This window comes from Danio rerio, chromosome 16 (assembly GCF_052040795.2).
Source record: "Danio rerio strain M-AB ecotype USA chromosome 16, GRCz13ab, whole genome shotgun sequence".
Lineage (NCBI taxonomy): Eukaryota > Metazoa > Chordata > Actinopteri > Cypriniformes > Danionidae > Danio > Danio rerio.
In genome coordinates, this window is record NC_141036.1 from 44055323 (window position 1) to 44069601 (window position 14279).

Sequence of the window (14279 nt, forward strand, 5' to 3'; positions counted from 1 at the left end):
TCACAATATCATCACAGACAATAAATATTGCACACCCCAAGTAAGCAAAATTAATGGCTGTCATTCATTTAGGGTTACAAAGGGACAAAAGGAGTGCGAGGAAGAGGCGGAGACACTGGTCCTGAGGTAAGCAAAAGGAAATGTTGAAGCCGCATCTTGTTTAGAGGTCTTCTATGAGACATGGAACTGCTGATTAAATACATTCTTTAGCTTACTAGCCTTACTTTCTTTAAACTTAGGGCGACTCTGGGCTTGATGGAGAGGATGGTGCATCTGGCTTCTTTGGTGCAATTGTGAGCAATACATTTTTCAAAACGTTTTAAAACTTTACCATTGCAGACGTTGTTTTTTGTTTAATGGTTCTTCTAAATGTGTAGTTTTCCTGTTCTTCATCATAGGGCCTTCCCGGTTTGCCAGGTGACCCAGGTGAAACTGGACAACTTGGAGTGAAGGTAACAGTCCACCCTTAAATCATTAGTGGAGAAGATCAGATTTTGGTTATAGCAGCCAGCAGAGTGATACAGCGTTTTTATATTATAAATGAATAAAGCTATTCAGCATTTTTATGAAACTCCTAAAAAGGTACTAATACACGCACAGTGTTCAGCTGAAACTAACAAAGGCAGTAAAACACCAACATTCTTCCTTTTTGTTGTATTACATTTCATTTTTGCATATTATATTTTATTTTTTGAAACCTGAGTGTTCTGGCCTTTTGAAATTAGCATAGAAGTACGGTAGCAGGCTTTGTTTCTAATGGACTTCATTTCACTCACAACCCACAAAACTTTTGTTCCTTTTGTTTATTATAGAAATTTAAAGATGGAAATGATATCAAATTAAATTCTTCCAAAAATGAGAATATTTAACAAAATTGCCCTCTTAAAGAGTACTGTCGTCATTTAACACCTTTAAAAAGTGTATGACTAACAAATTGAAAATTAAAACAAGTAATATGTAAACTGAAATGTACACTTTCCAATGACTATACAGCACTGAAAACTGCAACCGATCGTTTCTGTTAGCTTTTAAAGGGTAGGTTTTAAAAAAGCTGCGTTGTCGTTTTTATCTCCTTCTGAGAGAGCTGAAAATTTTTACATCCATGAAATGTTTCTTATAGTATTGTTTAAAAAAATAACTTTTCATAGTGGAAATATTGTTCAATATGATATTCAATGTGATTTATGATTTTTTAGTGCCATTCATTAAAACTGACTTAAAGAATAAACAGTTGCATTCAGAATTGTTAGCCCCTCTTTGATTTTTTTTTTCATTTTCATATATTTCTCAAATGATGTTTAACAGAGCAAGACAGTTTCAACTTAAATAAAAGCAGCTTTAATTTTTTTAACACTATTTTAAGGTCAAAATTATTAGCCACTTTAAGCTATATTATTCCGATAGTCTACAGAACAAAGCATTGTTAAACAATAACTTGCCTAATTACCCTAATCTGCCTAATTAAGCTTTTAAAAGTCACTTTAAGCTGTATAGAAGTGTCTTGAAAACTATCTAGTCAAATATTATTTACTGTCATCATGGCAAAGATAAAATAAATCAGTTATTAGAAATGAGTTATTAAAACTATTATGTTTAGAAATGTGTTGGAAAAAATCTTCTCGCCATTAAATAGAAATTAATTCAGGGGGGCTAATAATTTTGACTTCAACTGTATATGCAATTTACGATTATAAATGATTATTTTGTTAATTTATTTATGTTTTTTTCATTATTTAAAGATTTAAGTTTATATTTTAAGGATGTATGTTTATATATTAAGGTTTGTGTTCATAATTATGATGTATTTATCTATAATATTTGTGTCCGGCAGGGTGATATCGGAATAGAAGGTCCTCGTGGAGGAGTCGGTCTCCATGGAAAGACTGTGAGCAAAACAGCATCTTCTGTGACACATACCACCAGCAGGGTTTCCTCTCCACATTTCTGTCAAAGTTCTTCATTGTTGTAGCGACTGATGTAGACCACATATCTAAGATGATCTAGACCTCCACCTTATAAGTCAAATCTGCGTTTCTATTGTCATCTAAAACTCCTGTAGTTATCATATAATATCGATAGCTGATAATTTTTTTTTAACCATGCATTTTTTTGTTTTGTTTCGTTGACCTCAGGGACCTGTTGGGCCAAAGGGTAAATCTGGAAAACTAGGAGGGAAAGGTGTTAAGGTAGGCCACTTTACTCGTTTGCAAATATTGTGATGTACTGAAATGTTTAAGGTCAGTCAGCAGGTTCAATAGTAGTAGCGCTACTACTACTGCTTTACAGAAATATCCTCATATTTACAAATAATTTGAATATGTTTTTTTCGCTTTATCTGTTAACATAATTTCATAGAACAGGAAGGAAATTAATAACAAAAGTAAGGTCAACAAGTATGTGTAGGTGTCAACAAGTGTGTTGCTGAAGGGCACAAAACTCCTCCAGAGGGACTGTCCCTGCAAAACGCTTCTGCTAAATGACCACACTCTTGAGCCGTTAATAATCTCACATTAGTTAGAAAAAAAAACTGATTTAAAATATCTGCATTATGTCAAATGCTTCCCTATTCAGATCAAATGTCATGAGTTTCATTTCCCAATCGGGGGTGGTTTGTTTATCTGCATTTGTTCTCAACTTCTTTCAGTTGAAATATAGTTGTGGAACTGTGTGGGTAGGTGGCATCACATGTGAAGAGAACCGTGACCTGTCATGGAATATTTCAACGTTTCACAATTTTATCTACAAAAATATGGGTAAAAGGCTAAAAGAGGCTTTTAAGCATTAATAGTGTTATAATGTTATAAACAAAATAGTAAAAAAAAACACGTTATGAATCATATTTAAAACAAAAATGACTTGATATGTTTGTAGTTTCCATTTAAGAGTTACAATATGGCACAAAAATACTAATTACTAATCATTTTAAATCAATTTACTTTCAAACCCCTACATTTGAACTATCTGTCAGTAAAATGTTTAGAAAATAAGTTAAGTTTTTGTTATTGTTTTTGTTATTGAGGACATTATTTTGCATGAATATTTCTGTTTAACTGATTGACATTTAAGCATAGTTTCACCCATATTTTGACCTTTTATTTTTACTAAATTTAAATTAAACCGTTTAATTACATTTACCATACACTTGTATTTAAAAACATGGAGACGGGAAAGTTTTCTTTTTTTTGACTTGATACATACTAGAAGTCTCCCTTCTGTGAAATTTTAATTCCCTTTCAAATATTTCCGAGGTGATGTTTATCAGATCAAAGAAATTTTCACAGAACTTCCAATAATATATTTTTCGGGGGTGGGGGTTAAATAAAGTGAACATCCTGACCGCACGCACGCACGCACGCACGCACGCACGCACGCACGCACGCACGCACACACACACACACACTTGCTGAAGTTCTGGGAGGTTTCTGTGCCTTGCTTAGGAGATTGAGGCCAACTTACTAACCATTAGGCCACAACCGTGAGAACAAACCAATGTTGGTGGTATAACTTGCCTAATTATCCTAACTAGCCTAGTTATTGTAATAACCTAGTTAAGCCACTAAGTTAAATAACAGCATTTTGCAAAATATGTAGACAAATATTATTTGAAATCATGGCAAAGAAAAAATAAATTAGTTTTTAGAAATTAGTTATTAAAAATATTGAACTTCTCTCCATTTAGCAACACTTGTTAAATAGTTTTTTAGAATTACAATTTCACAGGAGACCAAATCATTTTGACTTCAACTGTATATTGATTGAGTTTTTGTGAACTGGTATGCATCAAAATAAATTTGCATTACATTTCCTATTTTACAAAACTTTAGTCGTTGCACTGCATTGAATAAAAATGCTGGGAATGAATGTTTTAAGTACCAGTTAATATACGTGAACATATTAGCCCACAATAATGACATTTTTAATAATATTAAATAATAATGTCGAGGCAGTGGCGCAGTAGGTAGTGCTGTCGCCTCACAGCAAGAAGGTCGCTGGTTCGAACCTCGGCTCAGTTGGCATTTCTGTGTGGAGTTTGCATGTTCTCCCTGCCTTCGGGTGGGTTTCCTCCGGGTGCTCCGGTTTCCCCCATAGTCCAAAGACATGTGGTACAGGTAAATTGGGTAGGCTAAATTGGCCGTAGTGTATGAGTGTGTGTGTGAATGTGTGTGTGGATGTTTCACAGAGATGGGTTGCGGCTGGAAGGGCATCCGCTGAGTAAAAACCTGCTGGATAAGTTGGCGGTTCATTCCGCTGTGGCGACCCCGGATTAATAAAGGGACTAAGCCGACAAGAAAATGAATGAATGACTGAATAATAATAATAATATTCATAATAATAATATTTAATAAAAATGTTCACATTGTCCTCAGTGTTGTGGAAATATTGAGTTATTCTCCAAAACAGTAACTAGTAGCATTAGTTACTTTTTATAGTAAGTAATGCACTACATTACATTGAATTACTTTTGAGATAGTTTTCTTACCTGGCTGAGGCTTGATCTCATTCAGAACTTGCACGTTTTCTTCTTCTTCTTTTATAGAGAAGCTCTGCAATTAGCAACACAACAATAAAACAAATTAGAAAATAATAATTTAGGATAATTTTGCTCTTTTGAGAACCTCTTGACCATACATATATAGCATGTACACTACCTGAAAAAAGTCTTGATGTCAATCCCAGTTGTAAGAGCAACAAATAATAACTTTATAGTTTTTCTGGATGAATCATCTGTTGAACTGCATCTTAATCATCACAAATACTGCAGAAGATCTACTGGAACCTGCATGAGCCAAGATTCTCACAGAAATTAGTCAAGTTTAGTGAAGGAAAAATCATGGTTTGGGGTTACATTCAGTAAGGGAATGTAATCTGCAGAGTGGATGGCAACACCAACAGCCTGACGTATCAAGACATTTGTGCTGCTCATTACATTAAAAACCTGCAGCAGAATAGCGCTCCTTCTCATACTTTAGCCTCCACATGAAAGTTCCTGAAGGCAAAGCAGGTCAAGGTGCTCCAGGATTGGCCAACCCAGTAATCGGTGTAAACATTATTGAGCAAGTTTGTGGTAAGATGAAAGAGGATGCATTGAAGATCAATCTGAATAGAAATAAAGAATCTTGATGAACTCTGGGAGTCCTGCTAGAAAGCTTATTAATAAGTGATTTGAGTCATTGCAGAGATGTATGGATGCAGTCGTTCAAGCTCATGGGAGTCAAATACAATATTAAATCTTTTTCCACTGCACCATGACTTTATATTCTATACTGTACATTATTTCTGTTAAAGGACAAGAATTTTGTCTAAGCAAAGTCAGACTTTACTGTCTTAATTAATTAAAAATCAAGGCATGATCATATTCTATTTTGGTAAAATAAGCGTAATCTAGAGGTCTTTGTCTTTCATATTAGCCACTTCTGATACCAATTGATCAACTAGAAGTCAAGTAAGGCTCTGGCCTGCCATCATAATTTCTGTCTATAATTTTCCGCAGGGAGTGCACTTTCTCATTGAGCATGACAACATTCATTTTGTGACTACATTCATTTTAATTCAGCAATTTATTTTTTCAAAAGCTAATTAATTAAACCAAATTAACTTACTTAAATCTAAATCAAATATATATTTATTTATTGTTTTTTATTGCATTATTTTACTCATTAATCACAAAAGTAATATTATTAGTAACTCAAGTAGGATCAAATTCCAGTTCAGTCTAGACTCATCTAGAAAGTATAAAAAAAGAACTGAGGAGTCTCCCCATCTCTCAACAGGGTTCTGTCGGCAAAACAGGAAAACAGGGACCTGAGGGACGACAGGGACAGAAGGTTGGCTACAAGACTTACAGGCACATTTAATTCACAGACTAAGCGTTATTAGTATGTCACACTTTATTACATCTCCTATTACTCCTGCTGACTCAACCCTAATTATCTTTTTGCATCATCAGGGACAGACAGGAGCACCTGGATTCTCAGGAGACCGTGGAGAGCAGGGTTACTTGGTGCCAACTTTACTCATAATCTTTTTCTTTTTATTACTGTGCTACAAGGAACTTCCCTGTAGTAATCTGAATATCACACTGTTTTGTTATCAGGGTTATACGGGAGTTCCAGGAGACCGGGGGCGGACAGGACCAAAGGTCTGTTATAATAAATTCGTTGATGAAGGTTATCAGTGAAATTTCCCCTAGTCTTGTGTACTCTTTGTCAGTCATAATGTTCTATAAACACTTAATATTTGACAGTTAAAATTAGAGTTCTAACTAAACACTTTGCCTCTTATTTTCTATTTCTCTCTGGTATCTTCAGGGAAGTAAAGGTACTGGTGGCTTACCAGGAAGTGACGGAGAGCCAGGAGAGGATGTGAGTGGCAAATGGCTTTTGATGCAAATGTTGTAGTTCAGTAAAATAAAAAGAAAATCCATATGTTTTGTTTCTGGGAAAAGAAAAAGCAAAAAGTTTTGTATATTTTTCAGGGCACTGTGGGTGTTCCAGGAGTTGTTGGGGTTCCAGGGGCTTTTGGACCTAAGGTAAGAAAAGATTTTTAGAAAAAACAAAATAGGGCGGCATGGTGGCTCAGTGGTTAGCACTGTCGCCTTACAGCAAGAAGGTCAATGGTTCGAGTTCCAGCTGGGTTTTTTGGTGTTTGTGAGTGGAGTTTGCATGTATGTTTGCGTGAGTTTCCTCCAGGTGTTCCGGTTTCCCACAAAGTCCAAAAACATGCAGTACAGTTGAATATCCCAATACTTTACTGCGTAAAACATATGCTGGATAAGTTGGCGGTTCATTTCGCTGTGGCGACCCCAGATGAATAAGGGACTAACCTGAAGGAAAATAAATGAATAACAAAAACAAAACACTAAAATTGACAGCATACATGCTCTCGGGCCAGATTATTATGTCAACTGCTTCATCAACTGCTTGCTAAAGCATGTAAATAATTAAGACAATCACATGGCAATAACTTAATGGATTTACGCATTCAAACCGCCACCAGAATGAGAAAGAAGTAGGATTTGAGTGACTTAAATGTACTTGTCTTGCTGATGTCAAACTGTCTGGTCTGAGTATTTTAGAAACTGCTGACCTACTGGCATTTTATGCACAGCCATGAGGGATATTAAAAGAATAGTTCAACCAAAACTAAAAGTTCTATCTTTTACTTGCTTTTGACTTGCCAGAATCTTGTTAGAGTTTGTTTGTTTTCTGTTGAACACAAAAGAAGGGGGTTCCAGCTGGTTCGAGCCTGGGTCAGTTGGCGTTTTTGTGTGGACTTTTGCTCCGGGTGCTCCGGTTTTCCTCAGAGTCCAAACACATGCGCTATAGGTGAATTGGGTAAGCTAAATTGTCTGTAGTGTATGTGTATGAATGAGAGTGTATGGGTGTTTCCCAGTGATTGGTTGCAGCTGGAAGGGCATCTACTGTGTAGAATTTATGCTGGATAAGTTGGCGGTTCATTCCTCTGTGGTGGCCTCTGATTAATAAATGGACTAAGCTGAAAAAAAATGAATGAATAAATAATACTTATTAAATGAAATGAACAATTGCAATGAACAAATGAGCAATTTATCCGTTGGAATTGTGTCTATCTGAAAATCTAAATGTGTGTATTTAATTTGAAAGTAATCTTCAATTCCAAACATTGCAAAAAGTTTATGAAATTCCATCTTCCCGTTTCTCTTTCTCTTCAGGGTATGAAAGGGGATCGTGGTCTGAGGGGGCGAACTGGACGAGTAGGATCTGTGGTGAGCTACTTTAAATCTTAAAATCTGCTTTAAAGGGAATTTTAAAGGAAACAGGAATCATTTTAAGCCAAATACTAAAGGCTAGTCAGTTAACCGGCATGTGATCAACTCTACATCTAAACAAAGTATTACTCTGGTGATGAACAACATTACTGCGGTACATTGGAAATCACCTGGTGTTCTTTTTCTGTGGATTATGTTACTAGTCAGAGGTAAAGTCCCTAAATGGGGATTTACCAGACTGTACCAGAAAACGAAACTGAAACTACGTTCAGGCGGTGCTGTATTTGTAGATACTGTAACAGTTTCACTTCATCAGAGCTGTTGTCTGAACTAGAATAGCAACATTTATTTCTCATATAGTCTGATTTTTATTTCATTTTGTCACCATTAAAGTATAAAACAAAATAAACATGTCAATTAAACTGACACTATAATAGGGATTAAGACCTCACCTCTTATTTATAACAAACAGTAATAGTAAACATTTTTTAATACTGATTTTGAGTATCATAAACTTCTAATTCTTTTCTCCCTATTAAAAAAAGCATGTTTGAGGTTGTTTTTAATGTCAATTTTAGGGTCCACAAGGAGACAGTGGAGATGCAGGGATTTCAGGGAAACCCGGGCCAAAAGGCTTGCCTGGACCAACAGTATGCAACAAGATTTACTTTCTGCATGATTCACCAGCTTTTGAAATCCTTACTTTCACTATTTGTTGCTTTTAAAGTCTGATTAATGATGACTAGTTTCAATCTAGTCATCAATCAGAATGTAATGTTGTTTAGAAGTGTATAGTTAAAATAAATCCCAAATGATTCATTATTAAATGTTCTGATCTGCAGGGTGCCAAAGGGGAAACAGGATCAGATGGTGAAAAGGTCAAATCAAAGAAATAATATTTAGGAGCCAATTACATACAAAGATGTCACCAATGTCACCAAAATGAATTGAATTGTTGATTCTTTTTATATCAGTTACAATCAAATATATTTTTCTAACTCTCTCAGGGGTCACTGGGACGAAAAGGAGGAAAGGGTGCTAAAGGAGATAAGGTACAACCGTCAGAATGTGAACTAGCCATTGTATTTTCTGTTCCTGTTTCCATTACACTAGCCAGTTTGCATTTTAACCACAGTGTCGTCATTTCACCTCATAGGGAGACGCTGGATCTCGTGGTGACAAAGGGCAGGTTTGTCGTCACTTTTAACGTTATACAATACGTTTTACGTCAGCGGTTCTCCACAAGCTCATGATGATGTACAAAGACACAGGTTTGAATCTTTCTGTGATCATCAGTCAGTCTCAACATCCCTAGTATTCATTGTCCTTAAGTACAAACATCTCAACAAACAAAACTCATACAAAACTTTTTTTTGTTATTATTAAATTACGCTTATAATTATAATAATTATATTATAGATTTTTTTCATGTCACATTATTATTTTTTGGAAATAATTTTAATATGATTATTTGGTTGTCATGAGATATTTATCATTAAAATATACCCAAATCAGAAAAAGTTGGTACAGTAAGGAAAACGGAAAGAAAGTAGTGTTTTCTAAATTTACTTTGACTTGTATTTCATGTTCCTTGTGATTTAAAAAAAAAATTCTCGAAAATAAACACGTTTTTTTAACTTTCACTTTCACTTTTGATCTATTCTGTATACAGGGTTTCTGCAAATATGAGACTTTTAAAGACACTTTAAAGGCCATTAATAATGAAATTTCAGACTTTTACAGGACAAAACGCTAAAGATTTTTTTGTAATGGCCAGTGGAATATTTTTTCACTTGCCGCATTAAAACAAAAATTCAGTTAATTCTTCGCCACATATTTTAAATCAATGCTCTCAAACTCAATTCCTGGAGGGCCACAGCTCTGCATAGTTATCTTCAACCACCTCAAACTCACACCTGCTTAATAGTCTCTAGGAGTCTTGAACACCTTGATAAGTTGGATCAGCTGTGTTTAATTAGGGTTGGAGCAAAACTGTGCAGAGCTGAGGCCCTCCGGCAATCCAGTTTGAGACATATATTTTAAATAATATTTCAAAACAAACATACACATATACAGTTGAAGTCAGAATTATTAGCCCCCCTGAATTATCAGCCCCGTTTATTTTTTCCCCCAGTTTTCTGTTTAACAGAGAGCAGATTTTTTCAACACATTTCTAAACATAGTAGTTTTGATAACTTCTCTAATAACTGTTTTATTTTTTCTTTGCCATGATGACAGTAAATATTATTTATAGAAAATATTATCAGACATTCTGTGAAAATCTCTTAGCTTAGTTAAACATCATTTGGGAAATATTTAAAAAAAGAGAAAAAAAATTCAAAGCGGGGCTAATAATTCTGACTTCAACTGTGTAGGTTTCCCTAATAAGTCCAATGACATGCGCTATAGGTGAATTGGGTAAGCTAAATTGTCCGTAGTCTATGTGTGTGAATAAGAGTGTATGGGTGTTTCCTAGTGATGGGTTGCAGCTGGAAGGGCATCCGCTGTGTCAAACATGTGCTGGATAGGTTGGCAGTTCATTCTGCTGTAGCAGGGACTAAGCCGGAAAAAAAATAAATGAAAATGGTACAGTGAATGTCCTGGTCCTCCAGGTTAGGGGCTGAGCAATGGGCTAAGGACCAACCTCGTAAAAATGAGATGTTATGAAACACCAACATGATGCAGCTAAATATCTAATTTCCACATAAAGAAATTATATATATATATTATAATTTAGCATTTTTTGTTTTCTTTAAAAAAAGATGTTTTAAAATCTATAATAAACTAAACTGATAAATTCACAACATACATTTAAGTATAAATACATGGAGAACTTTAAAACAAAGGATGTAAGGAAGATAATACACCATATTGGAAAATAGTTAGTTAATTTTACTTAGGTAGGTTTTTATAGATGGATTGTTGGTTGGACTGATTGGGTAGTAGATAAAGGAAAATTATGACCTGTTTTAAAGTATTTTTAATTACATTTTTTATTAAATAATATAATTAAACATTATTAAATAATTAAAACCAGCAGACTGAGGAAAAGCTTTTTCCTCAGTGCGGTCTCCCTTTTGAATTCAGCCCCCCACTAATCTTTTGCCCCCTCATACACCCCCACACCCTCCTCATGACTTACACTCCCCATAATCACTGCACTATTTAATATGTGCACATTTAAAAATTGCACATACATCGCACTACATTGCACTAATTCATGTTTGAGTTGTACATACTCACTCTACATATATATTTGTAATTATGTTCGTTTCTATCTGCACACTTCTGATTATTAATAACAACCTGTACATATATTCATCTCTTGTAAATCTTTGTTCATAGCTAATACAACCTGTATATAATGTTCATAGTACGTCCATCTGTAACTGCACTTTATAACTTAAACCGATATCCTGCACTTGCTGCTACTGCACTGCTGGTTTAGGTTAGACGTAAACGGCATTTCGTTTCTTTGTACTTGTACATGTGTAATGACAATAAAGTTGAATCTAATCTAAAAAAGCATTTAAGACATACAACCCCATATTTCAGTGAATTTAAGACTTTTTAAGGCCTAAATTTTAGTTTTTGAAATGTACGATTTTTAAAGATCCTGCAGACACTCTGATGTAGCACTATTGTATTGAAATAATTATAGAAGTTATTAAAAAAGTGCAAAAAAAAAAAAAAACTTCTAGTAAAACATTACTTAATGTGTTGTAGCATGGGGTGAAGGGCCGACTGGGCCGTGATGGACTTGCTGGTCCTATTGGACCTCCTGGTCTGCCTGGTCCCAGAGGAGATGAAGGCCCTCGAGGAGACCTGGGAGACAAAGGACAGAGCGGCCCAAAAGGAGAGCCAGGTGAAACTGTGCGTATCACATCATCACTATTCACCAGCAAGAAACAAGTCCAGCTTTGAGTTCTCTCATGAAACATGCAGTATAACTCACTGCGTACAGGGTCCGGGACTGACGGATGAGCAGATCCTGCAGCTTTGTCAAGGTGTGGTCATGGCTCAGATCTCCCAGTATGCTTCATCCATACGTGCCAAATGCGTTCAGGGCTGTCCCGTCAACAACCGTACCCTCATCGGACCCCCAGGAGGCACGGGGCCACGTGGAAGTCCAGGCAAAGCTGTGAGCAGAAATAAGAGATGATTAAAATCTTTTCCAAGCACTCTTACAGTACTTCAATAAAGTGTGTATTTCATTGAATTCAGGGTAAAGCAGGAAAGACGGGTGCTAAAGGTGAAAGAGGCCCTCAAGGCATCAAAGGAGTCGAGGGCCAAAAAGGAGCTCCAGGAGAAGCTGGTACTGCAGTGATATGATTATTATTATAATTATTAGTGGTTTAATGCTGTTTATGCATATACAGATGAGCTCTCTGTGTTTCTCTAAAGGTGCTAAAGGTCAGAAAGGACAGAGAGGTGATGCTGGCAAAGGTCTACCAGGACATGATGGTCATCAAGGCCTCAGAGGTACTGGGTTTTTTGGTCTGTCAATTCAGGTGGTTTCCGTAATCTGATTCTGTTGGAAAGTTTGTTTATTGAGATTGTTTGCTTTTATGAATATACAATGGTGATTGAATGCAAAGGAAAACAATTGTTCTGAGATAAAGTGATAAACTTTAGCCTAGTAAACTCTGGAATGGTTTTGTTGTGGTGGGAGTCATAATAGGGAATGTGTTGAATGAATGTAAAGCAGAGCAAACCTTGATCTTTAGAAATATTTATATGCATATAAACACAGCTATGGAAATTCTGCATTAATTTCTTTACACATTTGTTGTCAACATTGTTGGGTGTAATTGGTTATTAAGTAACTACTGTAATTAAATGAAGTTTTTAATTAAGATAAGCTGTAAAGGAACAGATTACTTTTATTGTTAGGTGATTTTTTATTGTTTACTTACAATATACTTGCCTTAAATACTGTACAAATACTGTTGAAGTCAGAATTATTAGCCCGCCTGTTTATTTTTTTCCCCCAATTTCTCTTTAACGCAGAGCAGATTTTAATACATTTCTAAACATAAAAGTTTTAATAACTAATTTCTAATAACTGAATTATTTTATATTTGTCATGATGACAGTAAATAATATTTGACTAGATATTTTACAAGACACTTCTATACAGCTTAAAGTGACATTTAAAGGCTTAACTAGGTTAATTTGGTTAACTAGGCAGGTTAAGGTAATTAGGCAAGTTATTATACAACGATGGTTTGTTCTGTAGACTATCGAGAAATTTATAGCTTGAAGGGGCTAATAATATTAGCTTTAAATGGTGTTTAAACATTAAAAACGGGTTTTATTCTAGCCGAAATAAAACAAATAAGACTTTCTCCAGAAGAAAAAAAAATATTATCAGACATACTGTGAACATTTCCTGAATCTGTTAAACATCATTTGGGAAATATTTTAAAAAAGAAAAAAAAAATTCAAAGGGGGCTAATAATTCTGACCAACTATATCTGCAGTTCTGTATAAATCAAGAAGCACAGTAATTGTATTTTATGGTATACAAAATTAATTTCGCAGATAAATCCACTTTCCAACTAAAGAAGTTCACATTCAACAGGACATGTTTACAAAAAAAAAATAATAATAAAAATGACTGAGTGAGAAATTAGTTCATGAAAAAATAAGACAGATATATTAAGAGAAGCAGAGTAATTATTAGAGTAAATGGTAATCATTGCACTATATTCTTCAGATATTTTGCTTAAAAACCTTATGTTTAAATTAAAGACAGTTACATTTGTCAGCCAACTGCACATGCTTAATAAAATGAGTAAGAAAAGTATGTGCTTTTGGTATGTATGACAGTTTCAATATTTTAAATATGTTTTGATACATATAATGTTTAAAACTTTAAATGTAGTTTTCTTTTTAGATGAAACTAAAAAGTCCTGTTTATCTTACATTTAAACAATTAAATAGCTTTTTTTTATTGTCCATGTGCTGACATTTCTATGAATTTTAAATAGTAATTGAGTCAAGTAATTAAATTGACTAATTAAGTTACTTTTCAGACAATAATTTAAATACAATTTTAATGATGTAATTGGTAATTAATCTTTTTTAAGTAACCTACCTAAATAAAAACAGAAACTACCAGCACTTCCACTCATCAAGAATGTTTTGGTTTCACTATGAATAAATACATAATTTTATAAAGCATCTTTAATTGATCTTTAATCTACTGTGACCTGAAATACACAAATCATAAAAACTTTTACATTAAAATAAATCATTTAAAAATAAAAGCAATTACTTGCTCACAAAATTACAACCCAAAAAGACGTTAAAGTCGTTAAAGGATTGACATTAAATCTCAGCCAGTTTTTCACGTAATAATAACTCAATGAGGTTCTCACAAAAAAATTAGGGAATTCCTGCATCACTTGATTTTCATTTTTTAATTTTACTGAAAGAAATAAAAACTTTCCAAAACTGATGTTTATATAGATCAGTAACCTCTGACATGGCAAAAACTATCAAGGGAAATTTGGTTTCTCTTATCATG

The 14279-nt window shown here is 34.4% G+C and overlaps 1 protein-coding gene across 2 annotated transcripts in view; it reads left to right on the plus strand.

Moving 5' to 3' along the window:
• The window catches only part of zgc:113232, a 29331-nt gene that overhangs the window by 13320 nt on the left and 1732 nt on the right, over window positions 1–14279 (plus strand). Inside the window, 19 exon segments of one of the 2 annotated variants that reach the window (NM_001014359.1) lie at window positions 73–126; window positions 240–293; window positions 399–452; window positions 1832–1885; window positions 2133–2186; window positions 5772–5825; window positions 5948–6001; window positions 6095–6139; window positions 6309–6362; window positions 6476–6529; window positions 7691–7744; window positions 8326–8397; window positions 8590–8625; window positions 8755–8799; window positions 8904–8936; window positions 11474–11620; window positions 11712–11888; window positions 11972–12062; window positions 12152–12229. In NM_001014359.1, the coding sequence (NP_001014381.1) occupies window positions 73–126; window positions 240–293; window positions 399–452; window positions 1832–1885; window positions 2133–2186; window positions 5772–5825; window positions 5948–6001; window positions 6095–6139; window positions 6309–6362; window positions 6476–6529; window positions 7691–7744; window positions 8326–8397; window positions 8590–8625; window positions 8755–8799; window positions 8904–8936; window positions 11474–11620; window positions 11712–11888; window positions 11972–12062; window positions 12152–12229 (1264 nt within the window). 2 annotated transcript variants of the gene reach the window in all.